Source organism: Mycetomoellerius zeteki, unplaced genomic scaffold (assembly GCF_001594055.1).
Source record: "Mycetomoellerius zeteki isolate Tzet28-1 unplaced genomic scaffold, Tzet1.0 scaffold179, whole genome shotgun sequence".
NCBI lineage: Eukaryota > Metazoa > Arthropoda > Insecta > Hymenoptera > Formicidae > Mycetomoellerius > Mycetomoellerius zeteki.
Genome location: NW_017256747.1, coordinates 638,597 through 656,968, shown reverse-complemented (window position 1 = coordinate 656,968; position 18,372 = coordinate 638,597). Strand labels below are relative to the sequence as shown.

Sequence of the window (18,372 nt, the reverse complement as noted above, 5' to 3'; positions counted from 1 at the left end):
TCTCAAATTTTATATATCCAGAGGTGTGCTATTTTCAGATTTAAACATAAATTTATCGCAACTCCACTAAATGCCATGGTTGAGAATCGAAGCAAATAAACTAATCGAACAGAAGATGTAGAGGAACGACGAAGTCAGTGCCAATATTGTTTTATCTCTACTCTATCTCTTCGGTAGCAGAACGAGCTTTCTGGTGGATACATGTACATATATATATATATATATATATATATATGTTTATACCGGCTTGTCTATCCGTCAAATGCTCTTTTCTATCAGATATCACTCGTCATTCTGCTGTTATCAGCGGGAATCTAGGATTGTCTCCCGCCTCTTTTGCCGTCACACGCCCGTTTGCTGCACAGGATAACGGTACATCGATATAGCGGCGGATCAGACGGATCGATGCCGTCGACGGTACAGGGCCATACATCGTGTTCCCCGCGGAAGAAAATTATCGATCCCGGATGGACGTGGAGATCCCGACCGAGGCCGCGATTCCTGTTCGATCCACCGATCCGTGGAATATCAATGACTCTGACCTCTACGGACGACAGTAAATTAGATGCCGTACCCTTGACTTGTAGTTGAACTGTACGTTGTTACAGCGAGTGTGATGTATCGAGTAAAGTTTATTTCGTGCTTTTTATAAAAATCAAAATATTTTGAAGTTGTCTAATATTAATATTCTATAAAGGTATAACGTGATTCATTGAATTGAAGAAAGTTTTGGAACATAAATGTGTGTTATTTCTTTATTCCGCCAACTCTTATTAATTAAGAATTTTTAAATTAATTTTTTTATAGCAGAAAAATATAATTTTTTATAATATGCAAATTTATAGAAAGATTTACTTTTCGAAAATTTTCTCTTATGCCAGATTAAAAATTGATACTTGAAGTAGCGATTATTGCGATTCGTTCATACGAACGTCGTTTCCGCACAAAGACAGCGTATCACGAAGTGCAGTCTCAGGGATGCAGAATCCTGTTTGTTCTGCGATTTTATAATTTTTTTTCTCCTCCGTCTTCCAGGTTTTCTTCTTCTTCTTTTTTATTGTTTTGCGATACACGCCGGAGTGCCACGATAGGCGTAGAACTTGGCGACAGTTTGAGATAAATAACACCGTGGGACAGAACAATGTGTCCAGTGTCGTTGTACCTTCGCCTTCGTATCCTGCGAATCCGGCTTGAACGGAGCGCCTGCGTTAAACTTTGCGCCGTGACCGCAGAACAGACGAGAAACTAGTGTTAAGTCCGATCTACATAAGACGCAGAACGCGAGTCGCAGGTTGCAAGTAAAGCTCTATAGATATACTAAAGTAGCGCAATCCTTTTATCTGAGCCGAAATGCTGACAACTTTCCTATTGGCTATTTCGACCGCCATTTTCGATTTAGTTGTCTGTAGTCCAATAAGCGCTTAGTAGATATTATTTGTATATGGTACGGTTAATAAGTTGAAAATGGAGGACCTTTGCGCTACTTTGATATATCTAGAGCTTTAGTTGCAAGCTTGTTGCGTCGGTCAATCTCGAAGCGTTACTTTTAAAATTTGCACAACAAACTTGCGACCTGCGACTCGCGTTCTGCGTCGTCTACAATATGCGAAGTAAGCTTGATTTAAGAAATAAGAATAACAAATTGACCAATCACAGTCGATTATTCTTCTTACGTTCGACTGTGATTGGTCAATTTCTTACTCCGTGTATCGTAGATGATGCATTATGTAGATCGGGCTTTACATCATCTTCAGTCGCATTAACGGAAATATACGAAAATTGGGTGGATAATTGGGGGGGGGGAAACAGTTCTTGAACTTCAAAAATTGAATTCTTGATTAGTTAAAGTATTTTTACAGAATAATTGGAAACAATTGTGCAGTTACAATATATTAAAAATGCAAAACAGAACAATAACGCTTTCTGATTGAACTCTCGCTTCTCTTTCGCGATTCATTCGAAGTCATCCCGAATTGACTTCCCCTTCGTCAAAGACATCGAAAGCACTCCCGATTCGTTCTGGATTCGTTGCCAGCTCCGGTTTACGATCGCGACTCTCCTCGACGAAGGCGGGAAGAGAGGTCGAGCCGACGCGACCTACGCTGAAAGCGGTGCAAAAGAAACCATCTTCCATGCGGAATGGTACCATTGACGGGGCCTAGGGACTGCATTTAAAGCTGCATTTGTATGCGACTCCGCGCACTTTCTTGCACACGCACGAACGCACGTACGCACGCATGTCGATCCCGTTGTACCTTTAAATTGGCTATTTCCACGACAGGGGGGAATGAGGAGGGGACAAACGCGAACGAAAGAGCCGGCACAGTCACCGGCGAAGGGAATTCGTCCCATAGAAATCAGGCTGCCCTTTGTCAGCGTCAGAACGGACGTAATTCCATTGGCCGCGGTTCGTCGACTCGCGAAGACCAATTTCCTCGTCACAATGATGCGTTGGTTTCGAATGGAGCCAGCGAAAAGCGCGCTTCGTCGAAAAGTTGAGATTCCAACGCGCGCGAATGCTCGCAAGAAATGTATTCAAACACGTGTTCATCGCTAACATATAATAGCGAACCCAGAACAAGGACCAGTTCTGTAAATTTAAATAAGGATGCTTGAACAATTCTCTCTCTTATACAAGATATAAAATATCATATGTCAAGTGAAACGAATTTTGGTAAATGCGATATCAATGGATATAATAAAACCGTTGAATACAATAAAAAAGATACCTACGTATGTGATAATGTTATTTTTAAAAATTTAATTTTTCAGATATAAATTTATTAATACAATTTATATTAACAAAAATATCATTAAAAAATATAAATATATTAATATAATCATACCATATTAATAAGGAATATCTTTTATTATATATATATATAAAATATAGGAAATGTTGCCTATATGTTCCAGGAAGAATAATTTTATTGATGCCACTTTTGAACGCTATTCGTCTCACTTATAAGGCCAGTATTCATTTCGAACTTTTTCCTCCGTCTAAGAACTCCTGCCGGTAGTGCACTGTCGAGTGGAAAAAAAACGTAGGAAGTAACGAGCGGAGGAACATGCAGAAGAGACACGTTACCCAGAAGGCGCGGTGTGTCCGTCTCGTTCATGGCGGCCATATATCACGAGTGCTCCGAGGCAAAACACAAGGCATCGTTGGACCATATGCACGTACGCAGGCATGCACGCACGCACACGTATGTACGATTCTATGACGTCGTCAAGGTTCCTGATGACGATTGCAAGAGTGACTGATGCCCGGACGAAGAAGATGCGCAGAATGGCATATGGCGTCTTGCTGAGAGACAATCCGGCTTGTTAGTAACGAAACGGCTCGAGACATTCTTACTTCGCGATCTTTCCCTCTTCTCGCGTCACTTCTAACCTTTTGTTTCGTTTCGTGTGTGTGTTTTGTTAACTTAGCTATTTTATAGTAGAACTTGGATCTTGTGTTAAGTCATGTAAAATGTTAAATTATATACACATAAGTTTAGTAAAATCGATAGAAAATTCAAAAAATAAACCGTTTACAACAGCCTATTCATTATTAGAAAATAATTTCCTTCTTACTTAAATAGTAATGTAATATCTTTATAAATAAACTTTTTAAATGAACATTTTGAAAAGTGGCATTATCGATCATGATAATCAGACTTGTAATAATCACGGATGTTTCAGAGAAAAATTTCTTCTTTCTTATCTCACTCTTTTCGTGGTAAAAAAATTCCACCTTTAAAATTTATCTCGTTTCTCTAGCTTTACCGCATAAAGGGTCAATTATCTGGACCATTTAGATGCTTTCTGATTCTTTCTGAAACTTCTCCGTCTAATTTTGACGAAACTGGACGAAGAAGAACGAGTGATAGAAGCGAACAAAGGAAGTACAATCGTAGAAGAAGACAGACTAGTGGCGAGGGGATGAGGAACTGAAGAAAGAACTTGTGAGCGCAGATCAAGCGGATAAAGTCCGCCGGAAGACTTAACGGGCGTGTTGGGTAAGCTCAGATAGAATCTTGGTGGGCCTCCTCAACGCTTTTCAGTAACGGCACCGTATTTATGTAACCGTAAATACGTCAACAATTCTGTATTGCGAAGTCGATACTTACGAAAGCTTTTGTTGTCTTTTATTAAAAATACAATTTATCGAGTATATAAAAAATAATAAAATATATATATATATAACTAAACTAACGATGAATGATTTTCTCGTTGTTTATACAAATAATATAATTACATATTTATTAATATAAGTTTTTAATTATTATTAATACAAACTAATATAAATTAGGGACGCAAGGAAAATCTTCAATGTTCAGAATTAGGTTCCTGCAGGCATAAATCAGACATTATTCGGCAGGGCAACGTCCTAAGATCGCAGCATGTATTGTTCCTCAAGCTGCGCGATAAAAATGGCATCGACGTCTTTCGACGGTGGAATGATGAAGTGACCGAAGAATCGAACATGCGCGCGGAGGGACGCGGAAGAAAAAGGAAATCGCGATGTCCGTGAAAAGAGCATTCGAAAGAGATCTGGACAATAAATGCGCGCGTCTCCTTCGCCCGGGAGGGTGCCGTCACTCCTGACAGTTGGTGCATCCACCTCTGCTTCGACAACTAACTTGCTGTCTTTCTTGCCGATCGAAAAGAAACAATGCATGAATACTTCATTTCGCGAAGCGAACTATGCTCACTTAATTAGTCCAAACCTCGCCAAAGGTGATCTCTCGCAAGCAAGCCTCAAATTAACAATCACGCGAGGTTCTCAAACGCGAGACTGAATATGTCGATTGAAATGGTTGCAGTCAAAGATAATTTTAGCATTGTTCTCAAAATACACCAGTCTCCTATCCAATCTCACCGGTGTATATACATATAAAAATATCGCAAGTAATAAGCATTTTACAAATACAATACAATTCAATAAATATGAAATCTGTAATAAAATGGTGACTAAGATAACTTTAATTATATTAAAAAATTATATATATAAAATCAGTACGTTTAAATAATATTCATTTTTGCAACTAATCAATAAATCTCTCCCTATTGTAAACGGAGTTCTTCGTTGAAGATATCTATTGCACGTCGCAATTCGTGAAAGTTGAAGTTCTAACTCTCTTAGAAAGTCAAGAGAAGAAGTGTGGTTAAGGGGATCCTAAAGCCGTCTGTATTACCGACTAAACCATAATTTTTGTATAATAAATACTTTTTTCTCTTTCACATATTCAAAAATCCTTTCTCAGGATTAAAGTATACACATTAATACTTGTTTATGAGGTGGAATTTATGCCAAGAACGACAAAAAATTTTCTTAAGATTTCAATTTCGAAATTTTTTGTCGTTCTTGGCATAAATTCCACCTCATAAACAAGTATTAATGTGTATACTTTAATCCTGAGAAAGGATTTTTGAATATGTGAAAGAGAAAAAAGTATTTATTATACAAAAATTATGGTTTAGTCGGTAATACAGACGGCTTTGGAATCCCCTTAAATCTTGTTGCGAGAGATAAAGAGATCACGAGAAGAGAGAGTAACGTGAAATAAGGGTTGAAAGATAACAGAACATGGCGGCCATTGTGCCTCTTGCACAATGCAAGGCTACTGGATCGTAGCAATCTATATCTTTAATAATGTATCACAAATCCCCGCGCGTGTGTCCGATGGCAGAACTCCTTCGAGCATACAGCGCAGTGTATATATGTGCGTACGTATATACGTACGCGCATCAGTGTACACGTTGGGTGTATCAAGCTGCGAATATTGAGATATCTCCCTCTTGATCCAGGGGTAACAAATCTTTCGCGATGCGCGTCGTAAAAGGAATGGCACGAGAACGAGAGACAGAGTCCAGAGGAAAAAGAAAAACTCACAGATGCGTGTGACAGTAAAATATGTCTCGATTACGATTCGGCCCCGCGGCCGAATTTACTTTTTACACCTTTTTTAATGGTATCTGTACGATCGATCATCTCTAGATCACTGATACAAAGGGCGAGGTCTGAGAAACGCGAATGAAAACGCAATTGTTTTAATCTCGGCAAGTCATAGCGAAAAGTGGAAACTGACGCCTTTAAGTAGATACCTTTGAGGATCTTAAGAAGTACGCACTATCTGAGGAAGAAGACTACCCGTCTCGCGAATTCCTGTTCCGTGTGAACACCTGGAAGTGTATGAACGCGTGATGGCATGGCGGATAACATTGTTTCACATTGTGTGTTAGAGTGTTTGCGCGGCGATTTGTAATGCCTTCCCGCGCGACGCTGACTTTATGTCATCTTTATTCGCACAAACTACGGTCGAGCAACTAGAACACTCCAAGAGTAGATGAGTCTGACTTACGGCAGAATTGTGAACTGCATGCACAAGAGAGACTATTGCTAAAATTTTAAGTTCAATTAAACATAGTGCTATATATCTTTGCGATATAAATGCCCCGTTCTTAAATTGAATAATTAAATATTTCAATAATAATCGTCCCTATTGATATTAATTCGTACCCATTGCAATATTTTACATATATTAAATTTTAAGAAATAATAGTCTCATGCTGTTTTATTATGATCGATAAGACTTATTAAACTATGTTGAGGTCTGGAGCAAGAAGTAACTTACTTAGTAAGGTCACTCAAGTCTTTCTCGTTAAAATATCAAGCAAACCAGTTGCAATTCAGAGAACCTCACGTCGTTATTGCATAATGATAGTCGACACAGACAGTCGTGTATGCAATTTAACAACCGTCGGTTGAAAGGACCGACTCATTATATTTCTGTGTTGTTTAATAGCGAGTTGATGTAATTCGCGGCATATCGCTCGCGCCGCGCTACCGATTTATTAATCCACATTTTTCAGAACTGCAGCCTACGAAGTGCGCATCGCACGAGCATTCATCAGCCAAGAAGAGAGCCAGTACTATCAGATCGCCCGGTAGAAAACGCAATAGCGTCGTAATTGCCCTCGTACGTCAATGACACTGAAAGATCTCATGCTACTCCTCCTCTTTATTATATACGCGGATGATCATAAACTCACTTTGTGTACGTGAGAGCATAATACGGCGAATACCTCCTGTGATATCCGTAATATAATGTATCTGCGTATATTTGGCAAGATTCCGATTTGTAATACAATCATGTATAATAATTGATAATAAAAATGATTAATTATTAAAGATATAATATCTATTACAGCTCACAAACAAATTAAATACTGGAGCAAAACGAGAACATTATGAAGAATATTGTTTTAAAATGTTAATAATATAAATATTAATAATATATATCAATAATATAAATATATAACTAATATTTTTATTAAAATAGAAATTTAATTGAGATTCTATTCCTAAGATTTAACTCGAGCTTGCTATTTAAGAGCGTAAATTTGACTTTTTTCGTTTCAAAGAATATCACGGATAATCAACAATTTGTCGAGCGTTCAGCATCAGAGCGTCTTGGTCGCATTGATTCAGAAGAATAACGATATCTCTCGCAACGGTCGTGATCCAGATCTAATTTCTCCTCTCGATGGAGAAGAACAGCTTCTCTCATTACGCGCGCAACGCGAAACAGAGATGCGGAGGAGCCACGCCAACAATTACAAAGGCCAGATATAATACGTGCAAAACACCGATGCTGCGGGTCCGTCGTGCAAAATTCTGAATGCCCGAGGATCCTCTTTCCTCGAACCTCTTAGCGCTACTTAGCGGATCCTTTTACGGGACAGCGGGTCCCGACAAGAAAGGAAGGCACGACGTAAGGCTCGACGAAGGGTCGACACAAGAAGAGACGAAAAAGACGAGAATGAGCCCAAGGAGGCGCAGGACGAGGTGAAAGAAGAAGGAAGAAGTGGGAAGGCGGAGGTGGAGTATCAAAATGGCGGAGTAAGCCGAGGGACAAGATAAGCCTTTGTGTCCGCATGGAGGCTCATGGGGGCCCGGGGCAACGGATCCCGTCGTCTCGGTCTCATATTTCGCGAATCCCGCTATCATATTTTATGCTCGCCCCTTTCCTCGTCCATCCCACCCTTCAACCTTGCCAGAGTCTATTCGAGAAAGAGTCCCTAATTTTTTGTTATCTCACTTTTTTGAACTCTCGATTTCCTCTCCGCCCAATCTTTTCAGAGCACGACTCCTCTTCGACGTTGAAGAAATTTCATTCGATTGTGTTCTTTAATATAACAATTCTCAATATAAACAGTAAATAAGTAGTGCAACTCTAATATTTTGTTGTTACACAATTTTGTGTAATAAAACATGAGTACGGGTATTGAATAACTCTCAAGATATTAATACTAATACTAAAAAAGGCATTTAAAATTGTCAAATTTTACTATATTAAGATTTTATTGTAGTACTGAAAATAAATAATAAATAATAAAATATCTTCGGATATTAAACATGAAAATGATTATATCCCTCAGTAAAACTTGGTCGAAGCTAAAGAATATTATAATAAGACATGTTTCCTTAATTAGACAATATCTTTTTCGACAATTTATCCCACAGATTTATCTCCAGAGTAATTCACAACAAGGACGATAAAGGATTTCTTTTCACCAAAAATTGCACGAATTATAAATCAATGTTATTAATTAACGCAAAAGGAATATGAGAATAAAGGGGATACGTATTCAAACGGTCATAATCAATCACCGCTACTTTGGCATCTCGACTTTTCGTTCATCGCGTTTAACGCTTCGTTTGTCGCACCGCGGGAGCTCGCGAGTGCGCGAGGCACTCGCGTTGTTACAATTGCTACCACTACTACTGAACCAATTGCCATCGGTCGGTGGTACCCCAGAATAGATATTTAATTTCTGTGTAAAATTAATCTTGATCTTTTCCACATTAAAAACCGCAGAACTAAGAAGAAGAGAAATGCTTTGCCAGCAAATTGAACTATTTATTTTCTAACGCTTTACTATTTTTAGCTATTTTTGTATTTTAAAAACTAAGCATGTATTGCATATGTTATAATAGACAATCATTTTATATTGACTACATTGTGTAATATCATTACTCATCAGTGTATTTGTAATTCATACCTAATAATATTTGTAATTTATACCTAATAATATTGAAAGTTGATTAAAATGGTATATATATAATTATAATTTCGCGCAGAACTATATATTAAGGTCATGGCACACATCTTCCGTAACAGTAATCATAAGACGTACTGTAAGAATCAGCCAATCACAGTCGAGAATTCTTTTGAACTCTTAATTCTAATTGGCTGATTCTTACAGTACGTCTTATGATTACTGTTACGGAAGGTGTGTGCCATGGCCTGTACACTTTATAATTAAAGTGTTTTCGCTTGAAACTTTACCAACAATAAATTATGTAGTTCAATTTTTACGCTTTTCCAAACATTCTATACAATGTAACTACAAAAACTTACAATATTAAAACAATTTCAATTTAACGACCGGAAATGACATGCGAATAACGACGTTCATCTTTGACTATCATTTAATCCATGAATATTTATGTCCCCCCTATAATCACCATCGATTTTCTTAAAAAGGGAATTCGTACTTGTGATCATAAATAAATACGGACTTAAGAAAACCAGAGGCATTCTCCGTCGTTTGTGCGATTCTATGATCTCGGCGATAACGCGCGTGCATTCCCTGTCGATATCGATTATCGATCGTGCGATCTCTCGCGGCTTTACGTTCAAGCCCTTAAAGGGACCGATCTCCTAACGGATCAAGGGATAGATCGCGTCATTCCACCAGTGTCAAACAATTAAGGCTGACTTACGCGCGCCGACGTTAAAACAGCAAACGAGTTGCCGGTCGCTGCCCTCCCGCCACAGCTCTTGTGTATCAGATAATGCAAGCCGCGGCGCACTGTCATCTCGGAAGAATTTACAGACGACATAGTGCGGGCCTCGGGGCCCGAGGTCCTCCGTGCTACGTGGCGGCAACCGGTCGTCTATCGCGCGCGGCGGATCGCGTCTTTTCGCGCGTCTCGAATCTCGCATATCTCCTAGATTTCTCGCGAAAATGCATCTCAAGGTTTGTTCGCGTCGCAAGCTCCAACATGCTCCAACATGCTCCTACTCCACCATAGTTCCTACTCACTCTATCAAGCGCGTTGGAATGAGTAAAAGCTATGGAAGGAGCATATTGGAACATGTTGGAGTATGCAACGCGAACAAACCTTCAGTCTTATGCTCGTTTCTATCAATGCAGATTAATTTTAATCTCAGGCCATGTTCGTACATTACTGCCAGTTGACTGCCAGTACTGAAAATCTATAATTCCCGTTACGTATATCTACTATACTGTATTGACAACTGATGCAGTAATATACGAACACGGCCTCTCAGTTGAACTTACTCTTCATCTGTTTTTAATTCGTAGAACTAGAAGAGAAAAGAGGAAGACTTACAATTAGAAAAAGAGTCAGTTGAACCGACACTAAAATTAAATTAAATTGGTAGACACAGGCATTAGTTGCAAAAAATATTAATACCTTGAAATAAAAATTGTTAACGCATCTTTATATAATTCGAAACTTAATTGAAAAAGCGAATGTGTTTAAGTCTCGTTCTAGGCAATTGAAATTAACAAGAAGTTTTCTTAATCATTTTATTACTATTAATATTGTTCAGTTTCTAGGATTCAAAATTGATTATCTACACTTTTAGCTGGTTACTTACTTTATCGAGATAATGACGCGACTATTACTATATAAGGAAAGATAAACTTTCCAACGGAAGGAACTACTTCACTTTTGTAAGAAACGTCTCACGCGAAAACATAAAAACGCATCGTCGTTTCGACCACGAAAATAAATGATCCATGTTCGGGAGGGAAGCGAGCACTTCCGAAAGTAATTACAACTTTCACGACAAACTTTATATGAAACGATCAAAGAGCATGCGGAACGAAATACGTGTAACACAGTGATCGATATGTACAAGTTATACTTGCGCGAAACATAAACGGTACAACAGTTCCAAAAGAAATTGCCATCATAAAAGCGACCGAAGTGTGTTTCCAAACGCGACGCGTCACGTTCATGGTCACGCGAGGAAGTGAAGGGAATTATGCGGTGTCCCTTTTGGGATGTGCAGGACGTGCGAAGAGATGTATCGCTGTTCTCGAGAGAGAAAAGTGCGGGACGCGACGTCAAAGGGACACGTAATCATCCGCAAATACCGTGAGATGAATTATAGAGAGCGACGTACTTACCAGGCATGCAGACGCATCGAAAGGTCCCAGGATCGTCCAGGCAGGAACCGTCATTCTGACACGGATGCGACTCGCACTCGTTCACATTCGTCTCGCATCGCGGACCCGTAAATCCTTGCGTGCAATTGCAGGCGAAGGATCCGGGCGTGTTCACGCAAATACCATCGTGTTCGCAAGGAGAACCTGCAATAAGTAAGAAAAGAAAGACGTCAATTTAAAGACAATCAAAATATATATAAAAAGATGAAAATACAAATATTAGATTATTTAAAATTTATTTAATAATCTAATATATTTTAAGAATAGATTATTTTGATAAGAAAAGTAATTTCGGATTTCAAGTTACATAAAGTAAAAAAAAGTAAAAAAGAAATACTTCGCAACGCAAAAATTTTGTACAGTCATTTAACGCTTAATACAAAGCAGAACTCTGTGTGTAACACATTCCGTTCTACTTCTATATATGGTGGATAATTGACGCTACGAAATTCCAAAGGAAGCCGCGTCACTGTTCTCCGGGGGGGTTCTTCGGTGAAAGTTCATCCGGTTTCGGTATTGGGACAATATTTACGCGATACCATTTTGAGTGAAACTTTTTCCCGTTCTTTTGCGGTGCAGAGAAAAGGGAAGGCGGCACGCGAGTAAAATACCGGGACGACTTTACGTGCCGATCGTTCTTACTGATGATTTAAATCGTGGCAAAGCGGCGCACACGGCTCGCATAATAATTAATATCTGAATATGGCTTTAAGAGTCGACTCGATATAGCGCATTTCTACCGCTGGACCAGCTACAAGCGATCGTATGCCGCGGATAGTGTTCCTTAATTGGCAAACTCGCCACTTTTTAGATGCCGCCATTAGAGCGGGAGAAGAGAGAGGAGAACACTTCCTATATCTGGTTAACTCGACCATAAGAAGGATGCTGGTAGAACATTCTTGAAGCACTGACGACGACAGTTTGTTTAAAGGAGATCGCATTTTGCCCGCGGAACCCTCTTTTCTCGGAGATACGTAGCCCTCTCTAATTGCAATGAGATAATTGCTACACAGGGCACAGTTGTGCCTACTCGGTGTGTCTTGCCAAATGAGAGCTTCATTAGAAATCTTCTCTTTCTATCTTTCTCTTTTCTATACAATGGAATTTACACTTCTGTTATATGAGAAATTCATTTTACTTACTATGTTGTACATTATTTATATGATGATTTTATATAATAGATTTTATTTATTTAGACTTTATTTATACGATAGAATTTTAAAATTGATATTAATAATGATTATATATGTATGATTTTTACCATACAAAATTATTGACGTTGCTACAGAAATAATAATGGTATATTATATAATACATGTTATTATATATATACAATTTATATTATTAAATAACATTAATGTTTTTTTAAAACATACACAACAAACTCTAAAATAAGGACAAATGAAATAGATACAAATACATATAGCTGTATAGATAAATGTGTAGTTATATAGATAAATGTATACAGATTCATATATAGAGTGTATATTTATTGATCATAGCTCTCACTTTGCCAAACATAAAGTCAACGGATTCAGATGTTTTTTTAAATAATTCCATTCTAGTTCGAGGAGCAACGCACACGATTAATTGCAAGTGTCGCGGCATATATCAGCTTTTCTTGTCAATATAGTTGTACGCACGAGTTTGTAAAGAGGCGTTTATTTTTGCCACGGTCGCATACCGCACTCATGTATTTCGCCAATGGTTTTTCCGATCCAACGCAATGGTGTAATTGCCGTCGTGTAACGGAGGGCGATGAAAGGGAGAACCGAGGGAAATGGTGCGAGAGACGGGAAGAAACGTACGTACGTTTACTCGCGACAGTAAGAAATGCATTGCTGCACCGTGTTCACCGTCGGATGACGTGACGGTAGGAGAGATGACGAATCGTTCTCCGAGAATGCCACGTACCATGCTCGCGAGAGCTACAGAATTAGCGTTAAAAAGCCATCACATGTATGTAGGTGCTCGAAAGCAGCGGTGAGATTCATTCACCGAGCCATTAACATTTGCAATATTATTTCGCTATCGTCGTCAATGAAATAACTCGAATCTTTTTACGGCATAAATGTTTCGTATTAATATAACATTTTGCAAATAATTTTAATGTTGCGTTATGACTTTCAGTGATAAATAAAATTTTCAATTTTTCAATATTTTTATATAGGATTAATTACACTGACAATTAATACACTAAAAGAAAAAATTGGCTGAATATGGCATAGTATTTTTTGAAAGGCTAAACCAAAAATTGGCTGCCAATTAAAAATGCTGTGCTATATTTTATCATCTAATTGTTGCAGCAGCCATCTTTTCTTTCAGTGTATAAAATTCTTAAAATCCTCGTTTCGATTTTACGTAAGTTGAATATATTTCCCAGGTTCTCCGAAGCAACAACACGGCATAATTGGCCCGGTTGCATATGCCGCGAGATACAGTTTGCAATTGGTGTTGCACCGCCACCAGGCAAGATTCTCCGCTCTCGGTTGCATCAAGCTCATCCGAAGAGACTTCTTACTCTCTTGCCAGGAGCGCGCAGCTCCCTTCGCTTAAGGAACTTAATCTACCAGAAAATATGCAATCTAGATAATAACAGAGCCCCAGCTCGGGCGCGAGATCATTATGGTTGTTATTAAACTTAAAATAACAATTTAGCGTTTAATTAGATTCGTTGGAGGCCCCGCACCGCGGGGACGCCCCTCCAAGGAAACTGCGCTTCTGTTGTGGACGGACAACGCCGACTCGGGGGCTCACTTCACCTTCTTCGCTCCTCCTTCGACGCGACTTCCGGCAAAATCTCATTATACCTGGCGCGCTGTCGTCGCGCGTCAACTACGTTGCCGAATCGCTGTTTTCGTGATTTGCGTTTTTTGCACTGCAACTGCAACTTTGGTAACGTCGAGATAATTTTAATTTTCTGTGCATCACATTTTTTAATAACAGACCGCATAACGTGATTATTAAGTAGTCGATGTACGTGAGAGATTATGTAATAGGATCAAAAAAATTAAAAATTTTATACATACATAGGTACCTACTTATAGTAATTATCGAATATGAAAGTTCTTCGCAATTATGGATTTTTTATAAAAATTTAACCAAAGATGTCTATTTTATATTTTTTGTATATAAACGTTTTATATATAAATGTAAAAGAGAAAAAGTAGAAGAAATCTTTAGGAAGACAGTTAAGATTATCAATGTTTAATATTTTAATATGGCAATTTATGCTTGTCGAGAAACAAGACTTTCGATATAATTTATGTATTACTAGTCGAGATTTTTTCAAATGCTATCAACCAAATTTCGATGTAACAATGAGCCTTTGTTTAGCTAACAGGCAGTAGCGCACGATTTTTTTCCTGGGCAGGAGCCGCTTAATGTCGACACAAAAAAGCAAGCACGAGCAAACAAAAATAAAGAACAACCGTGAAGGAAGGTTTCGTTACGCGTTGCTGTATTTACATTTGCGTGCAGTCATTATGCCACTATTATTACATGTATATTATGCTAAACAAAAGAGCGATTGATTCCATTGTTCAAAAATGAAAAGATATAATACACAATTTTTTAAATAAAAAATACACAATGCAAATAAAAGGAATACAGCGAATATTATATTCATATATCTGCTAAATCAAATTCTGTTTTTAATTTCCGTTTTCAAAAAGAATGTAAAAAATTTTCTGATGTCCTAATCGGTGTCATCTTCACACGATGAAGGCTTTCAAGTTCTTCGAAGCAGACTGCGGTGTAATTCAACACCAAACGAGGCTGACCGTCTTGCTTGCGGTGATCTCGCGTTGTAAAATCTTGTCTGAGATTTTCAGAAATTCGAGGTAAATATTTATAAACTGGTAGAAAGGAGGAAAGTGACGATTGTATAAATTATAAATAAAGAAACATTATACTAGTCGAGATGAAACAAGATATGATTCAACAAAATAAGTTACACGGGTACAAAATATTTTATAAAAAGAAATATGTATACGTGTATGTGTGTGTGTGAATACATAATAAAAACAAATACTTTCTATGTTAGATGTTTTTTAAGTACAAGAAAATAATATGTCCCTAGAAGAATTTCATTTTTAGCATTAATTAAACTGTCCATACAATAAATAAAAAGATAACGGCTTTAAGTGAGAGGAGGGTAATTGTAATTATATTGAAATCTGCTATATTAGTCGACTTAATAAACCCATTAAATGGACCTTCCATCTTCCAAACAAAATTCCGCTCCGAAAACTGAGATGATTAAGAGATTACTGTGCGAAGAGAAGAAAAAGAATATAAGCAAGAAGATCGGATTTCTCTAACTTATCGTATATGTTACTTTCTTATTTTCTCAATTCCGAAACAAGAGATGGCCTCGTTACAAATCACAAAAGTTCAGATGTTTATTTAAATTATTACTTCAAGTATAAGTGTGACCGCGAGCATCGGTAGACGATAAGTGAACGTACCGAGGCCAGAAAAAAGAACTATGTAGATCACGATTGCGAGAACAGCACAGCCACTGGGCGGAACGATCATCGAAATATTCACCTTGACGCCGAGCAGCCGATAATTACGCCCGATGGCCATTAATAAACTAATCCTTGAGAATTTCTTACCATCCGGAGCAAAGAGCCCTGTCGTTTTATCAGCATTCAGAATCTCCGAGTGCCCAGGGCAATCGTCAGACGAAGAGACGGATGAGGAGTGTAGAAGGGTGGAAGGAAAGACAAGCCGCTCTACAGGGTTTAATGACTTGTGGTATCAAACGGCCAGGAGAAGAAAAAAGGGGGATAAATGAGATGAGGTGGGCCCGAAGTCCAGGCTAATCACCGACGATATTAATGCGCGGTGTATAAAGAATGCGGCGAAAACCACGTTTGAGTTTGGTAAATTGCTGACGCTCCTCCTCGATCTCGAATGGTTAAAAAATGCACGATGGTGTGTCAAGCGTTAATTGAATCATCTGTTTTCGAATGTGAATGTATAGAATCTATCTATAACTCACTATTAATAAAAATATATTTATATTCTTTGACAATTTCGATGAATAATGATTACATGCATCTATGTTGACTTCATTCAAGTTGATTTCGTATATATTCTAATTTCTAATTAAAAAAATTGAAATTTGTAAAATGGAGTAATATTACAATATATAAATAGAGATATTGTTCAATAAATACATTTTTTTATTTCTCCTGAATGTTCTTAAAGTTACGATTTTTTAAGGAATTGAGAATATAAACAATAAATCGGTAACAACGATGATACCGTTTAATCACTAAGTTGACGGATGAAAACTCATGTACATGAAAGAACCGGACATTATATGGCATAAGGGGTAGTTTGCCCTTCATCATCTCGCATGGCACGGGCGTAACAGAGAGTCATGTGCGTAGCCGTACAATAATTTACTGATAAATTCTCGAATCACGTCCTTCGCATAGAAGTGAGTAATCGTACGCCCCCGAAGCCAAAGGCAGCCGAAGGTCTACGCGAGAGAGGACTGCAGGAGAGAAGTGATCCTCCTCGGGGAAAGGGGAGCTGTCTTTGAATAATGTCTTCCTAATTACGATACCTCGTGCAAAACGTGGAACGCGACGCCGTCCACCGTCGGATGGACGAAAGGAACGCAGACGATCACAGAAAAACGCGGATCCTCTAATTCATCGCCTGGTTCGTGGACGTACAAAAAAATGCCTAACGGTCGAAACGAAGCATCTGGACATATTTCAAATGTAGTCGGGCCAATGAACGAACGCTATCAACCACGAGAATAACTCATAGCGAATGATAAATAACTGCACCGTTACGTACGATATAACGCATTTTTAATGTCTATTTTTGTAAATTATAGGGTACACTACATCACGAATGTACATATATATATAAACCTTTAAAAAAATTTAAAAGTCACGTAATATTGGTATAATATTTAAAAAATTGAGTATATATTAAAAGAACACACGTATGATTAAACATATATTAAGTAATATGTTAAAACATAAATTAACATTTTAGATCATTTACGGGCGTTATTTTAGATCGCGTTGTTTCCATACGATAATTACAAGTCACAAGTCGACGATTACTGCGTACAAAACAAGGCATGCTTTCGAAGTGTGTGGCAATCAACGCGAGGCGAACCAAGTCAATTGTTCACGTTCACAACCGAAATCCAATTAATTCCATGACGGTTGATTAACGAACAGCTACTAATGCGAGGAAGAAATCTACTGCACCGCGCGTGCAACGCGAGCGCTCGTTGCGAGTTAGTGGGGCGAGTGTGTCGAGGAAGAAATCTTGCGGACACAAAAGACGTGCTTTCGATTATTAATGAAGTGTCTTTGTCCGTAGCGAAACGTATTAACCGCCGTGCTCCACTACGGGCGGTGCTGCTTATTTATTATGATGCCGGGAACGAAAATGATTTCTACTCTCGGAGTCGTTTCCAGATTCTCCTTCGTGTGTCTTTCGTCTACCACCATTTAAACGAGTTCGCATTCCCATTCAATTTATGATCCCAACAATTCATGATAGTCTATAATATATTCGTTTAATCGCAATCTCAATTATTCGTGCGATATTCCGCGAATGTAAGCTCTTTGATTTGCTTTCCGCATTCTTATTCGCTAATATCTCGTATATTGAATCAGTAAAGAACTGATTTTATACCACGCAAATATCTTCCAAGGAATATTACATTTTAATATTACTCGTATTACTCACAAGATCGAGCATCATTTTTTATTCACTCAGGATTTGTGTGTCAGTGGATTATAATTTAAACTTCCTATATACCTATATATATGGGACGTTCCACGTCAATCGGATCACCATTTCTGTGTAAGTTTTATACGATTGTGTTGAAGTGATTGTGTCAGCTTATAGACGTCAGTTTCAGCTTAGGACAGTGTTTTAAGACTGACGATAAATAATCAGTATTTGCTTAGATTACAAATTCTAAGATTCACGCAAAAATATTAGATTATTAAAATACGAAGATCTCCGCTTTGATTGAATGTAACCCTCGCTTATTTATATTGATCATTTCTCGGTTTGATTTTCACTCTTACAATATATCTATATATGTTACAATCAGACATACGTATA

The 18,372-nt window shown here is 38.1% G+C and overlaps 1 protein-coding gene across 1 annotated transcript in view; it reads right to left on the bottom strand.

Moving 5' to 3' along the window:
* N (neurogenic locus Notch protein) overlaps nucleotides 1-18,372 on the bottom strand; it is a 135,872-nt gene that overhangs the window by 62,147 nt on the left and 55,353 nt on the right. The window contains exon 5 of the mRNA XM_018446296.1: nucleotides 11,218-11,400. Coding sequence (XP_018301798.1) covers nucleotides 11,218-11,400 — 183 coding nt within the window. The remainder of the gene's footprint in view (nucleotides 1-11,217; nucleotides 11,401-18,372) is intronic.